Source organism: Cheilinus undulatus, linkage group 22 (assembly GCF_018320785.1).
Source record: "Cheilinus undulatus linkage group 22, ASM1832078v1, whole genome shotgun sequence".
In the NCBI taxonomy this organism is placed as follows: Eukaryota; Metazoa; Chordata; class Actinopteri; order Labriformes; family Labridae; genus Cheilinus; species Cheilinus undulatus.
Window position 1 is genome coordinate 4,562,760 of NC_054886.1, and position 16,093 is coordinate 4,578,852.

At 38.7% G+C, this 16,093-nt stretch overlaps 1 protein-coding gene across 2 annotated transcripts in view; it reads left to right on the top strand.

Annotated features, from left to right (window-relative positions):
• The window catches only part of dock11 (dedicator of cytokinesis 11), a 147,471-nt gene that overhangs the window by 95,488 nt on the left and 35,890 nt on the right, over positions 1–16,093 (top strand). For both annotated transcript variants that reach the window (XM_041779093.1, XM_041779094.1), the window contains 7 exons: positions 509–594; positions 6,345–6,465; positions 6,665–6,731; positions 9,389–9,436; positions 10,584–10,729; positions 13,621–13,736; positions 13,844–13,981. In XM_041779093.1, coding sequence (XP_041635027.1) covers positions 509–594; positions 6,345–6,465; positions 6,665–6,731; positions 9,389–9,436; positions 10,584–10,729; positions 13,621–13,736; positions 13,844–13,981 — 722 coding nt within the window. The remainder of the gene's footprint in view (positions 1–508; positions 595–6,344; positions 6,466–6,664; positions 6,732–9,388; positions 9,437–10,583; positions 10,730–13,620; positions 13,737–13,843; positions 13,982–16,093) is intronic.

The window sequence follows — 16,093 nt, forward strand, 5'->3', positions numbered from 1 at the left end:
TAATCATTTTGTAATCAGGTTTGCAGGCCAGGTTTTTGACTTTAAACTTTTGAAAGTTTTAGCGTTCAAGTTATCGTCTTGGGGCTGCACTGCAGTTCAGGCATTAGTGCTGTTGCTGGTTCCCATTCACTTCCCAGTCAGGGCCTTTCTGTGTAGAGTTTGCATGTTCTCCCTGTGCATGCGTGGTTTCTCTCCTGGTACTGTGGCTTCCTCCCACCACCAAAAACATGTTTGCTGGGTTAATTGGTGACTCTAACATGGCTGTAGGTACTTGGTTGTTTGTCTCTACATGTCAGCCGTGATCAGCTGGCTATCAGTCCAGGGTTTACCCTGCCTCTCTCCCAATGAAAGCTGGGAATAGGCTCCGGCCCCCTGTGACCCTGAACAAGACAAGGGATAAGAAAATAGATGGAGGAATGGAAGTCATCCCTTGGTTAACTGCAGTCATAATAGCTGGATTTTCTGCTGCTTTCTGTTGTTTTTAATAACATTACTCTTTTTACTCCAGGTCTGTCTGCTCAGAACGGCCATGTGAGGAGGGAAGACTCCAGAGGCTCTTTGTTTATGGATCCAGGAACACCAGACAGTATTGAGGTCAGAATGCTGGGTTAATATGACATGAACCATAACTACTTTGATGCAGTTAAAGAGATTTTGATTAGATTTTACTTTTTCTGTAAAAGTCTTATATTTTTCAGTGCACTCTGGCTCGTGCCACGTACACAAACTTTATGAAACCAAATTTTAATTCTTCTTTTCATTAATTCAGGCTGTCATGATGGAAATATTATAACAACAGCAGCTCTCTTTTGCTTTTGAACAGTGTATGATCTCCTGACAGCATGAAGCAGCTCTCCTTTCTGAACACAAAGCCCAATATAACAAACCTTCATTTTTCCTGTTGTGTTACATTGAAATGAATGGAACTAGATTTGCACTTTTATTGTACTCATATTCTTTAGCACATGCCAAAAACTACCATTAGTTTAGCCAAAGCAGTCTTGATCTTTGCCTCTGTGCTGAAAGACACGTAGTCAACGGAGAATGAGATGTTTCAGTGGAACTGGAAAAGGTCAGGCTTAGTCTGAACACTGGCTGACACACGTTCACCAAGCTGTGTTTGCATACGCTGTTTAGTCATGAACCCAGATGTTGAATTGAGACAGGCTGTAGAGATTTATTCAACATCTGTACATACTTGTGGTACTTTAGCTCACTGGTTGCTGATTGAATTCAAAGGAAAAAAGTTGCTTTTGTTTTTGCAGCTTGAGCCCACTCCATGACCACACAGATTTCTACAACTGTAGTCGTTGTCTAAACCAGTGTTTCTCAACCTTGGGGTCAGGACCCCAGGGTTGCGAGACACTAAGAGGGGGTCTTCAGAATTCCTAAAAAAAACTAAGAATATTTTTTTGAATTTACATTTTACCTAATTTTGCCGACTTTTAACCAGTTTTCATCATTTTTTCCCACAAATTTTAACACACTTGTGCCATTTAACACTTATTTTTGCCATTTAAAACCTTTCCATCATTTTTTTCTGCCTGTTTTTGCCACTTTTAAACCAATTCTTGCCACACGAGTCAAATGTTGCCTCTGTTGACCCATTATTGCCACTATTAACCCCATTTTACCACTTTGTGTGCTGAATTTTTCCCATTTTAACCACATTTCACTATCTGATATGCCCATTTTTGCCAGTTAGACCAATTTCTTCCAATATCTATTTTTTCTTTCTCAGTTAGCACTATTTTGCTAGTTTATATTGATTTATCTTCCCATTTCACCATATTTCCACCCATTTTTGCCAATTTAAAGCCTTTTCAACCCATTTTTGCCACTGTAACCCATTTTTGTCCCTTTTCAGCTTTTTTTGCCATTCTTATATGATTTTTGCCACTTCTGACCCATTTCTGCTACTTTTAAGATCCAATTTCACTGCCTTTTCCACCATTATTTGCCATTATTAACCCAATTTTAACCCATTTTAATTCCTTTTTTTAACAAAATAGATTAAAAATTTTTAGAAGGCTATATACTACATCAATGATTATAAAAGATATTTGTTTCATTGATAAGAGTGGCTGTTTTTTTCAGGTTAAATATAAAATATGGATATCACAGCTACCCGCTACCTGAGCCTTGTGACGCCATTTAAAGGTGACACAGTCGCAGCTTTGCGCACACTGCTGGCACAGTGCATTCAAGATTGCCGGGCATTCCAACACAGCTGAACCCAGTGTTTATTTCCCACATGAATGCCAGTCCTAACAATTTTCAACGAGAAAAAAAAAGAAAAGAAACGAAGAGGAACTCTATCTAATACACTTATCATTCCTAACATCTGCAGTCATACACTTAGAAATATGTCTCACACTAGATCAACCGACACTCTACCTCCGTCTTCTACCAATCCTAACACAACTCACAATTACAACCATCACCCATTCTTCCACCCCATCCAGCAACTGTCTTTTGTAAGCTCTGGCCAGCTCTCTAAGTAATACAACAGACCTTGCCACAACCCCTCTACACCCCAATTCTACTTTCCAACCCCACTGTTCCGCTTCTGCTCTTAAATCTGCATATCTAAGCTTTTCCCTTTCCTAAGCTTCCTCCACAGAATCCTCCCAGGGAACCGTCAGCTCTATAAAATAAATTACAACACCATGGGACAGTGTCAGGCCTCAAACAAACCCTTAAATTAATTTTGATATAGCCTACCATTGAGCCAACATTGTTTGATGGCACATTTTTTACCTAAAACTAACTAAATTACACAGAGAAGCTGTACCCAGATGGAGTACTGAATTGCTGAGCTTTCTTGCCAGTGCCAGTTGTGTGATCTGCTTAAAGGGGTAACATGCTAAAATCTCTGGAGGATAATGCCACTACTTTTGCCATGTACCTTACACCAGTTGTTTCCAAAGTGGGGGTTGTGGGATGCCTTCCAAAAAAAACAAAAAAAAAAAAGAGAGAGAAATTTAATGATTCATCATGATACATTTTATCCATTATTGTACAGAATATTGTTAAAATAAGTTCAATTAATATAAAAAACATAGTTATTGTGTGAGAGTTATGTTTAAATTGAAGTAAAATGTACAAAACTGTACCTAAAATGTAGATTTAAACAACCTACTATCTTGGGGGTCATGGGCTGAAAAGTTTGGAAACCCCTGCTTTACACAACCCAACTTAAAAAATACAGATATACTCCTTTAAAGACAGAAAGAAAGCAGAAAAAAGAGACAGTAATATCATCTGTGGCTGCATTTTCTTTAAAAAAATAATTATCTAGGGCTGTCAAAAAGATTTACATTTTTAATCACAGTTAATCTCAGTATTTTTGTAGTTAATTGTGATTAATCACTTCTTTATCACATTCAAAGATTCCACATGTTTAATTTGGGGATTTTTCTGTTGTCTTAACCCTCAGGCTGTCATTTAAAAACATCACTCTTTCTCTTAAAGCCCTTTTAAGACATTGGATATATTTAAGAATATTTAAAAAAAAATTTTTTTTTTTGGTCCTTAACTCAAGTCCTCATTATATATAGCAAATGTAAATCCATTTCCATAATTTTAACCCTATAAATGCCAATTTATTTACATAATGCCACTTTGTAGAAGGTGCACCTGGAGAAACAGGTGGACGCACATGACTGTAGTGTTCACACTCTGCTCTGCAGGGATTGGCTGCTTCTTGTTTTTCAGAACTTTTATTTATGATGCAAACATGGTTGCAAAGGTCATGTTGTTGAAAGGGGATTTTTATCTTTTCACTTCAAAGACAAAAGTCAAAGAAAATGCCGTGAGAACCAGTGATTATACAGCCCACATTTCTCTTGCACGGAAACGCACACGCATGTGTACATACCTTGAATGCTCGATAACGTAGGAATACAAAGAGGCCATTTCAGATGAATAATCCTGGTTTTTAACCCTTTAAATCTCTGTAACCCTGAAATTATAATTTTGCACTATATAATGTAACCTAGTGTAAGTACCGTTTAATGTCTGCACATCAAACATATAAGAAATGAGTAGTTGAAAAACACTAAAAACTACAACTTTGAAGGCATAAATCCAGGATGCATTCCCAACATAATCCAATCCATGTTTTTTTATTCAAAATACAATTCTTCCAGGTTTTCATCAATACATTTTTTCAGCACAGATTTCAGTGTGTGTTCTGGCTGCACCTACACACTCGCACACAAACTCACTAATTTCTCAATACACATACACACCAGACTCTGACATCCATAGAAAACGCCCAAAGTAGTTTTAGTTGAAATTATTAATTCCACTGGCCTACAGTCACTGTTATATCCTGACAGTTCAAACAAGGTAATTATCTCCCACAATGCCTCGCTGCAAAATGTGGCAGCAGTTGTTTTTGTGTACAATTATTTTTACGTCTGAATGACTGAAGTACAAAGGAATTAACATGATTTCTTATTTCTGTATTGCTGTGGCAGTAGACTGAAATTAAGTGAATTTAATGGTAGTCATTGTGGCCTAAAAGGGCTTTAGGAGGGAGAGTGTGAGTTTTTGTCTACACAGTGGAAAATTCTGTCAACAGTGTGGATGCTGAAATTCTAAAACAATCATCAAAAGATGAACATTTTTGTCAAATATCATCATCTTAGCATGATTACTGCCGAAGTGAGAGCAAAAAATACTGTAAAAAGCCATAAAGGAGCTCTAAGAGGACCTGAGGGTTAAACTAATGGTGTTTACATATTAAATACAGATCTGCTCTTATAGGTAGATTGAAGACTTAAACATGGAAAAAGGAGCTTGGATGGAAAGGAAATAAGTGAAGAGTTAAGAAGGTGAATGTTTTACAACACATGGTTCAGGTGACTCTTGACTTGTCCACTGAGCTTTGTTTGAGTATTTTAAAGTGAAGTGAGACATTTTTGAGCAGTAGTGGACTTATTTTACAACACTTTGCTTAACTAAAGTTTGTTGAAAGGCTCAATAAAGCTAGAGATTAATCACGATTAGAAAAAATTAGTGCACTAATTGTGGATCATAGTTAATCACGATTAATGCGGTTAATTTTGACAGCCCTAATAATAAGTAATGCTTTGAACTTTAGTTTTACTATTGAGCAGACTTTATCCATCACAAATTTAGCACAAGTATAACTGTGAACCAAAAGAGTAAATATCACCAGAGTGATGACTACCTTGGCACGCCAGATGGATTTGTTTCACACATCCATCTGGTATGCCACTCATACACAGTGTTTGGTAAAAGGAAAAAAAACATGGAGGGTTATTGGATGAATGTTCTCTCTGTCATATCTTTATGGGCCCATACCAGAGCAACAAAACGTGACGTAGCTGCTACTGCCACCGAGGAGTAAACTCCAAAGAGAACTGCATGCGAACCATGGCGACTGTAGACATGTCAGTACACGACTTTTGTCGTTTTTGAAAAGAAAAAACTCACTAGTGTTCTTTGTTCTTCTTTTAACGAAGAAATGCCGTCAAGTTCTGATAAAACTGGCGCTTTAGCAGCATCCACGCTAAGCTTTTCTAACATTTTTGCACCGGCCTCTTGTTGTTGCTTGCTTATGTCATGGCAAGTACTGCTCCTCGTTGCTGATTGGTCCTGTTACTTTCTAACCGGGCCCAAATGGTTCAGACGGGAGCTTTGCAAGATGGATTCACCAGTGAGAAACACGGAAACGGGCAAATCCATCTGCTTTGCAAGGTTAAGTGATGAGTTTATCAACCTCAGACTGAGGATTTTGTCTTTTCTGGGTGAACATGTACATTTAAAAAAAAACTGGGACTACCTACCAGTGGTTGTATGCATCTGCCAAGTATCCAACTGCAGTGAATTCAGTGAAATTACAGTAGTGGGTAAAGAGGAGAGCTGGGGAAGAAGCATGTTCTCTGCGTTGGCGGGATTCATTGAAATTCTGTAGACAAGAGGGGCTTACCATGAGGCTTAATGAGCTTGACCCATGACCTCCAAAAATCGAATTAGTCCACCCTTGAGTCACAGTGATGATTCCTACAAAGTTTGAGGGAAATCTCTCAAAGCTTTCGTAATATATTGTGTTCACAAGAACTGCCTGGGATAAACGGGATGCTGGATGACCTTGATATAGGTCCAGTTACCCCCAAAGTCTTATCAGTTTACCCTTGGGTCTTAGTAGAGGTTTATGTTTGTTTGAAGAAAATTCATGAAAGCGTTCTTAAGATAATTGAGTTGTAATAAAGGCCCAGACAGACGACACAAAACTATAACGCCTCCAGCACTGACTGTCAGCAGCATGGAGACATAAAAACAATCTTTCTTTCTTTGCTTCTTCATTGCAGCTGCAGAGACGTGGCTCCACCATGAGCAGCAGCCCCATGCCTCCCATCGGCAGACTGGGACAATACGAGATCAAAGGCCTCCTGCTGTCCTCCCTGCACATCATCAAGACACTGTCAGAGGGTCAGTGATGATCTGTCACCACACTCACACTTTGCTCTTCTCTTTGAGCAAACAGTGTTGCTAAAGAGTGATTGTCATCCAGGCACTGCCAAGGGAGTGCTCGACCCCTCTAAAAGCAACAAGAGCTGTAAATTCAAAGCTGGTCACACCTTGATAAATACACACTCATTGATGACTTCCACTGTCTGTTTGACCTCAGATACACTCAACACCTACTGGAACAAGCTCAGTCCTCAGGACATCATGAACTTCCTCAGTTTCCTGGAGTGAGTAGTCATGACCATGTACTGACAGATGTCATCATTTCCTGTGTTTAACCATGTTTCTTCTAATGTCACATCATGGATTATCTAAGTCAACAATCTTCCATTAACTGTAATTGACACTTGATAAACCATGTCACACTTCAGTGAAGGTGAATATTGACTTTGAACATGAATGGCGACTTGTTAAACAGAAAACAAATAATACAGTGTGTACAGAGAGTGGATATGTCTGGGTTCTTTTGGATAAAAATAACTGATTTAAACAGCAGGGTGGAGCTGGAGAAGAATAAGGGAAAAAAAAACTTTTGCTAGACAATAGATAATACACAGATGGGATTTAACAGAGCGTTTCCAAACATCTCAGTTTTATTTTGAATGCTTGCATTGTTTAACTTTGCACACATAAATGAAATTATTTCCCACAAACTGCCAGGGTCTGATTACTGATTTACTTTAGAAAGGACATTTCTTATTGCCCCACTGTTGTGCAATGATGTGCTTTAACTTTGTAATGCTCAAAGCTGTGAAATCAAGTTAAGGGTCATCGTCACATTTTCCCACAGAATGAAAACTTCTGTAAGAGTTTGAGCTGTCACTCAAAATTTTATGCAAAAATCAAAAGAAATAATTTTAGACAGGAAGAAGGGAATTATTGATGCCCACAAAGAAGGAGAAGGATCTACAAAGTTATCACAGCATTTCCAAGAGTCAAGAACTGGAGTGAGAAGGATCGTCAAAAAATTCAAAGAGAGCCACACAGTCCAGAACAAGCCTGACAGAGGTAGGAGGAGAGAGATTTCAGATATAACTAGTGAGAGATGCATCTAAAGACCCCAGAATAACAGCCAAGACACTAGAAAAGGACTTAGCAAGGTCAGGAAGTGGAGTCTCAAAGAAGACCATCACTAGAGCCTTTCACAGGAATGGACCAGGAAAAAGAGCACTTCTGCAGCAAGGTTATTGTAGTTCACTAAAACTTACTAAATAACTAAAACTAAAATTTGAAAATCATTTTATTTAACTGAAACTAAAAAACTAAGCTTTACCAAAAAAACTAAAACTAACTATAACTTTAAAGCGTGCTTACAAAACTAAAATGAAAAAAAAATAGACATAAAATATCCTTAGTTTTAGTCTTTGACACAACCATATTGACTTAACCTTGTTTCTCACTGGTGAATCCATCTTGCAAAGCTCCCATTTGAAACAAACAGGCCAGGTTAGTGGCAGGTGACAGGACCAATCAGCGTCGAGGGGCAGTACTTTCAGGCGCGGCGGAGTCGTGACGTAAGTGAGCAGCAACAAGAGGCCGGTGCAATTATGGTGGAAGAGCTTAGCGTGGATGCTTCTAAAGCGCCAGTTTTATCAGAACTTGACAACATTTCTTTGTTAAAGAAGAACGTTTTACGTTAGTTTTACGTCTAAAGTTGTATTCAAACATCATCTTTAAATAAAACAACAAGTGAAGAATAGCCTGTTTAAATATGTTTTAAAAATGTATGATGTTCACTCAGCCCCGACATATATCCAAAAAATTTACACTAAAACTAATAAAAATGAAACAAAGCAAAGTATTTTTGCAAAATAAAACTTCAACTGAACTGATAAACCAGCAGTAAAAACGTATTAAAACTGAACTGAAATTAAACAAAGAAAGTGAAAGTGAAATAGAAATGAAAACTGATGCAGAATCCACAGCTATTATAACCTTGTTCTGCAGAAGAGACATCTTCAAGCCAGACTGAAGTCTGCTAAGGACAACCTGAAGAAAGATTCTGATCCTGGAAGTGTGTTCTTTGCTCAGTTGAAACTTAACCAGAGCTCTTTGGTCATAGAGATGTTGGTGATGTTTGGAGAAAGAAGGTAGAGGTGTATCACCAAAAGAATACTGTCCCTACAGTGAAGCATGACCGTGGGAGTATTATGCTGCGGGGATGCTTCAGTGAGTCTGGAAAAGGAAATCTGGTAAAGGTGGAAGGAACCACGAAGAAAGAAGGATCTGTGGAGATTTTGAAAGAAAACCTCAAGAAGTCTGCAGCAAAACTGGGTCTGGGTCGCTTTGAGAACTACCTCCATAAGACCAAAGTGAGTTATTGAGTGGCCTCCACAATGCCCTGGCTTGAATCTCATTGAAAACCTGTGGGGTAAACTGAAGACAGAGGTCCATGCCAGAAGACCGTCAAATCTGGAGGAGCTGGAAAATTCGCCAAAGAAGAATAGGCTGGGATTCCTCAGGAGACGTGTCTGAAACTTGTTGAAAACTAGAACAAATGACTGCAGGCTGTTATCCAGCAACAAAGAGATACAACTGACTATTAGCATCAAGGAGGCTAATAATTTGGACCCTGGTAATTTTTGTTTCTTGTGCAAATATTTAGTTTCTGTGTGCAAAATAAAATAATGTAAGCATCCAAAATAACACTAGGATGTTTGGACAAACTGTGTTAGAAATTCCTTACACTTTGGAAATACTGAAAATAACTGAAATCTTCATATGTGGACTAAAAGTTTCATCCTAATACTCCAAAGGGATATACAGCAAACCAAATGTTTCTCACAGATGGTTAACTTAGAGGACAAGAAAAAAGAGCTTTTCAAAATTGAAGCTTATTCAGCGTTACATTCATGCACTCTTTCTTATTTCTCTCTCCCTGTAGGATCTGTTTGGTTCAGCTTCGTTACATTGGAAAAAGAAACATTGGCAGGTAAGGCAGAAAGAAACAATGGCCCTTTTGTCTTGCCAGGTTGTCAAACATGACATGTGAGAGTCAGCTGTATATTTAAACATTTTAGGCTTGAGTTAACAGAAATCAATGTGTGAGTCAGTTACAGCAGCCTCCACCCTTCTTGGAAGGCTTTCCACAAGATTTGGAGTGTTTCTGTGGGAATTTGTGCCTATTTATTCTGTAGAGCATTTATGAGGTCAGGCACAAGAATGCCTGGCTCACAATCTCTGTTAGTTCATACCAAAGGTGCTGGATGGGGTTTAGGTCAGGACTCTGTGGAGGCCAGTCAAGTTCATCCACACTGAAGTCATCAAGCCATGTCTTTATAGTCCTTCTTTATGCACTTCAGCACAGCCATGTTAGAATAGAAAAGGCCTTCCCCAAGTTGGAAGCATAGAATTGTCCAAAATGTCTTGGTATGCTTAAGAATCAGCATTGGTCTTCACTGGAGATAAGGAGCCTTAACCAAACCCTGAAAAGCAGCCCTGTCATTATCTATCCTCCACCGAAGTTTAATGTTAGCACAAAGCAGTCAGGCAGGTAAAGTTCTCCTGGCAGCTGCCAAAACCTACTCACCTATTTGACTGTGAAACAGAGAAGCTTGATTTATAACTTTGCAGAAAACATTTCAGCGTTGGTCTGTTTTACACCACTCCATTCGACGCTTGCCAGTGGATTTGGTGATGTGAGGCTAGCATGCAGCTTCTCAGCCATGGAAACTTATCCCATGAATGAGCAACTGTTGTTCCTAAACTCTGCCACTTTCTAATAATATCACTTTCAGTCAGATGTGGAATATCCAGCAGGGATGAAAGTTCACAAATTGTCTCAATGCAAAGGTGGCATCCATCATATTACCACAGCTGAAGTCACAGAGCTCTTCAGAATGACCCATTTGGCATCACAAATATTTGCAAAAGGTAGATGGCTAGGTGTTGCAACAGGTCTGATTAACGCGCCTGAAATACTTTAGTCCAGATGGTGTAAGTTAAATTTACACAGCTAAATGTCCTGCAGCTAACCCATGATCTCATTTTCATTCTGCCTTTTCCTCTCTGCTCTCTCCTTGTTTTTCAAACATTTAATGCACCCTCTGTCTCTTCCTGTGGCTGTATTATTTATACAGGAGTCAGGATGTGTGCATGTCCAAGCTGTTCTCCTCAGACAGAAAGTCACAGACGATGCCGGCAATGCGCTGCAACCGAGCCAGCCTCATGCAGACCAAGATACACCAGTTCAGCACCATGGAAGCCTCGCTCACTCTCAATATAGGTAAAGTTGGCAGACCAGCTCCTGAACAATGAGAAAGATGTTAAAGAAACTAAGTGAAGAGGTGTTCTGGCTCTGATCTCCAGTCATCAGTCTGAGCTGATCTGATCTTACTGTTTCTATTTGGTGTAAATATGAGACAAGACTAGCTCACACTTAACAGCGTCAGTCAGGTGAAGAAAGAGAGAAAGGAGGCCAAGGGATCAGTAGTGGGCTGTTTGAGCCAAATAAACAGGTAAGCTCATGTTGTATTGTTATTCTCCACTCTGCTGCTGTGAAGTGTCATTATTATTCAGAATATTGATGCATTTGATGATTTTAATATTTTGGCATGTAATGAATGTAAGGTACAGTGTACAGTGAGCATTTGTGTTGTAAAAGATGAGATTATGAGGTTGTTAATGTGGTGCTGTCCATGGTGCTGACATCTGTCACTTATAGAGAGGGAGAAAAGGCTCTAAAGCAGTGTTACTCAACCCTGCTCAACCCAAGAGCCAAATTGTTGAAAAATACATTTGCAAGAGCCACAAATCTATGTGGTGAAAAGTGGCAATTAAAATAAGTTAAAGGTGGAAAAAAGGTTAAAAAGCGGCACACACTGGGAGACGCAGTGGCAAAAAAGGGCATAAAGTGGCCACAAAAATCTGTTGCAGGTGGCAAAAAAGGGTCAGAAAGTGGCCAGATTGAGTAAAAAGTGACTAAACTGGGCAATAATCAGAAAAAAAGGTGGGGAAAATGGGCAAAAAATTGTAAAAAAAAAAAACAAAAAAAAAAACAGGATGAAAGTTTTAAAAAAGCAGCAAACAATGGGAGAAAAGTGGAAAAAAAGGGCAGAAAGTGGAAAAAATGGGTGAGAAATGGCAAATAAATGAGTTACAGGTGGCAAAATGTTCAAAGAGTAGCAAAAAACGTGGCCAAAAAGGGCAAAAATCAGAAAAAAGGTGGGAAAAATTGGCAAAAAATTGCAAAAAGCAGGATGAGTGTCAAAAACGGGTGAAAGGGACATAAAGAAGTGGCAAAGATGGACTAAAAGCAGCAAACACTGGGAGAAAAGTGGCAAAAAAGATCAGAAAGTAACAAAAATGGGTAAGAAATGGCAAAAAAATGAGTAACAGATGGCAAAAATGGTCAAAAGCAGCAAAAAAATGGCAAAAAAATTAGTGAAAACTTACAAAAGTGGGTAAAAATCTGCAAAAGGTGGGAAAATGGGCAAAAAGCATCAAATAGTGGCAAAATGAAAAAATAGTGGCATCTAGTTGCAAAAGGCAGCTTAAATAGGCAAAAAGTGGCAAAAAAAGGGGTGAAAAGGGGCATTTAATCACAAATAGCAGGATAAATATGTCAAAAATGGGCTAAAAGCAGTAAGAATGGAATAAAAGTAGCAAACAATTGAAAATAAGGTCGATGGAAATATAAAGATAAAATATAGTGTGGCCAGGACACTCTTGAAAAAGAGATTTTTAATCTCAACGAGGTTTTTCTCCTGGTGAAATAAAGGTTAAATTTTAAAAAAAATAGAGGTTGGCAATTAAGTCTGACTATTAAAGCCTACTGTGTAAGTGTGGGAAACAAACTGATGTATGTAACTTGCAATGGAGAATTTCTGAGGTCAAATTTTCCTTTTTTAAGTTTTCTGGGGAATAATGTTTCAAATTAAGACACAAGAAAGCCATATGTGGCTTGAGAGCCATGTGTTGATTAACACCGCTGTAAACACTTAAATCTACTCTCTTGTGTATGTTTAGAGTGATTATGTGATTGCTACGGTTTGTCCTTCAGATTGTTTTGTTGTACTCTGAGGCCTAGTGATCATACATGCTGTTGTTTGATGAACGGGCCAAATCGCGTCTTTTCTACATGGACAGACAGAATAGAGAGAGGAGATGAAGTATGGAAGGTTTCACCTGTAAGTGAACAGAAAGCTACTATAATAACCTGCATTAACTCTGTCTGACATTAACTGTAAGGAGTGTGTATGGGTGAATAACAAAATAATAAGGATTATATCAGTATCATTAAGGATAAAATAAATTATCGCTGGCTGATAGTAACACTAAAAGATAAAAGTAGTAGAATATGTACATAGTTGTTTCTAGTTTAGTTCTAAATCCATAAATGCATACAGTTGCTCAATTGGTTATGTAGACAGGGAAAGGCTTAGGCTCATAGACTGCGCCACCTCTATTGTGAAGCTCAAATGTGTTTTGTGGCGCTTTAAAGATTTTCTGGAAGGGGGTACAGGCAAAATGGCTCTTTCAACAGAAAAGGTTGCCAACCCCTATGCTGAGCCATAGGAAAAATCCAACATACTACTTCACTACATGCATTCTAGGCCAGTTAATAGATACAGTTTATTTGTAATTAAGCTTGTGAAAAAAAGATAAAAGTCATCTGAAATTGATTAAAACAAGTAACTGATGCATTGAGAGAGAGAGGCAGAGTTAGCAAGCTGCAGTTAGAGTTTTTGAGGTTTAAACCTTTAAAGTGAATCAACTAAAAAAGTGTTCAAAGTCTTTCTGTGCACCTTTTACAAGCTATTCCTTTTATTTTGATTAAATTAGTTTATACTATTTCATATTTGACTTTGTGTAATAATTAGCTTAAGATAGTTTTATTCTTACATGGTTTCATTCATCACACAACCTGTTGTGTATGTATTATATCATGTCTGCACACACTTGACTGGAGCCAGTGATAAACTTGACCTCTTTTTGTCAGTGTTTTCCGGTTTTATTACGGAGACATAATCCCTGCAGACTGTGTTATGAAATGTTTTTTATTTGCTGGGCCAAAATGAGAAGCAAAAAGTCAATGATGTCCCAGAAAAGCTCCATGCTGGTAGCTGATGTCCTTCATTTAAACACGTGTTTTATTTTTGTTTGTGCCTGTTTCAGGGACGGGGCCGTCAGAAGCAGAAATTCACCATCAGGCTCTGCTGGAGGGAAACATCTCCACAGAAGTGTGCCTCAGTGTCCTTGATGTGCTTTCTCTCTTTACTCAGTGTTTTAAGGTCAGCCGTTACATACAAACTCTCTGTGTTTATGCATGCATGTACGCTTGTGTAACTCGGGCACTGGGATAACTGATAAAGCAGCCCTCTCTGCTCGTGTGTTTCAGACCCAGCTGCTGGACGGCGACGGTCACAACCCTCTGATGAAGAAGGTGTTTGACGTTTACCTAACCTTCATTAAAGTTGGCCAATCAGAAGCTGCTCTCAAGCATGTCTTCTCCGCGCTCAGGGCGTTCATAAACAAGGTATGTCTGTAGCCTGAAATGTTCCTGCAGTGATACAGCTGAACGATAGACTGATGGAGATAAGACTTTCTGTTTTGCTTTCTGCTGCTGTCAACTGAAAGAAAACAAACAGAAGTGATGGATGTCAACACGCATCCAGCCTACGTGCCATTGCCTCAGTCTTTGTTTCTTTTCTGCTATTTATAACTTCAAAACAGTCTTGTAGTAGTAAAGATATCCATAATAGTTTAAAAAAACACGGATACGTAGTCTAAGGGTTTCTTATTTCCTGTGTTTGTTGATGCCTGTGCTGCTATTGCTCCCAGTGCTCCCATGTTTAAGTGGTATAAAGAGAAGCAGCTGTGATAATCCAGAATATACTGTAATATCGCTGGAATAAGAAGAAGCAAATGTTTCACTTTTGTATGCAAAAATATTCCACATTTTCTTCATTTAAAGTTCACATTTTTTGAAGTTAGAAAGCCAGTGTGACACATTTTGTTTTGGGAAAGTTGTCATACTTGAATGTGAGGCCCTCACTCTCCGACCCTAAGGACGGGGACCAACCATTACACTGCTCTCTTTGATAGAATCTGCAGTTCTGCTGTCAGCTGCTTGTGCGATGAATCAGAGCCGAGCCGCGAGAAAACTCTGTTCTGGCAGGTTATCTTATGCAACAGTGAAAGACAAGGAGACTGGGTGATTCAGGATCACTCACTGTAAATGAATGTGGCTGAGCCCAAATTAAAGATAATCCTTGTGGGGCCAAGACGGAGCACTGAAGGAGAGACAGTGACTGTGTTTACATAACTTGAGTATCCCAGTTAGGAGTCATATCCCAGTTAATGTAAGAAAAGAGGAATAATGACTCATCAGCTTACTTGCAAGAAGAGTCCTTAGTATAGATGGCGGTCAAAACTGAGAATCCGAGGCACTCTGATGTTAAAAAACATCCTATGTTAAACAGGGATATCTACCTGTTTGGAGTTTAAAGGGGACATATTATGCAAAAATCCCTTTTTCAGGCTTTTTTAACAAAAATATGTACCCCTGGCCTGTCCACAACCCCCTAAAGCAGCAAAAATGTTGGTACAGGTTCGTGTCTACCACTGTGTTACACCATCTTCTCTTCTAACAACTCTCTAAGCATCTGGAGACTGAAGACACAAAATAATGAAAGTGGTATCTTTCCCGTTCTTGCTTCATGTACATCTTAAAGCTGCTGCATTTTTCTGGGCTTCATAATGCTCAATATATTTAGAGGGAGACAGGTCTGGGCTGCATGCAGGCCTGATCTAGTTGCACTATTATCCTGTGAAGTCATGGTACGTTTTATGAAAATATTAAGCAAGACTATGATGGCAACAAACCACATGTTGTACCATCTACGGAAACCCATGGGGAGGGGTCAGACCAGCAATGGTACAGATCATCATGGTTATAATACTCTTTTATGCAAAAGTATGCTTACATAATCAGGGATCAATCAGATTATTATTCCATTGTTTAGTTTCCTCTGACAATAGTCCATGATGCATCTGATTTACTATTACCACTGAGAGTCGAGGCCACACTCTTCATTGATAGCAGGTTTAAATAGTCCATCAGCCAGTCATGAATGTTGTAGCTGTCTGGATTACATGTTTAACAATTCATAAGTATAGTCCTCTACGCAGACAATAAAGCTAAGGCAGCAATGCACTGTTTATTTCTTTGTAATGATAAGTGTGACGAGATCTTGCATGTAAAATATAACACAAGATTTCTTGTCAAGGTGAAAAATGTCCCAGGGGATTAACAGGACGTGTTGAGGCAACAGTTTGTAGCAGACAGCTTGTAAAGTGCATAGATACAATAAAAGGAGGATTTTTTTGTCAACCATTCTAAAAGAAAAACACTTGGATGTTTGCATATTGTGCATAAAATCTCTGCTGCTGCAAATATGAATGCATTAAACTGGTATATTGACACTTTTCAGGTTAAAGAAATACTGCAACTTTGTAAATTGATTGATTTGTAAATTGGAGTGTTGCAGGCATTTTTGGCATTACACAACTTTCCCAGTTTTTTCTTGCCCCTGTCCCAGCTTTTTTGGAACATGTCATAAGAGTACATACAAGTTTGCATTGTATC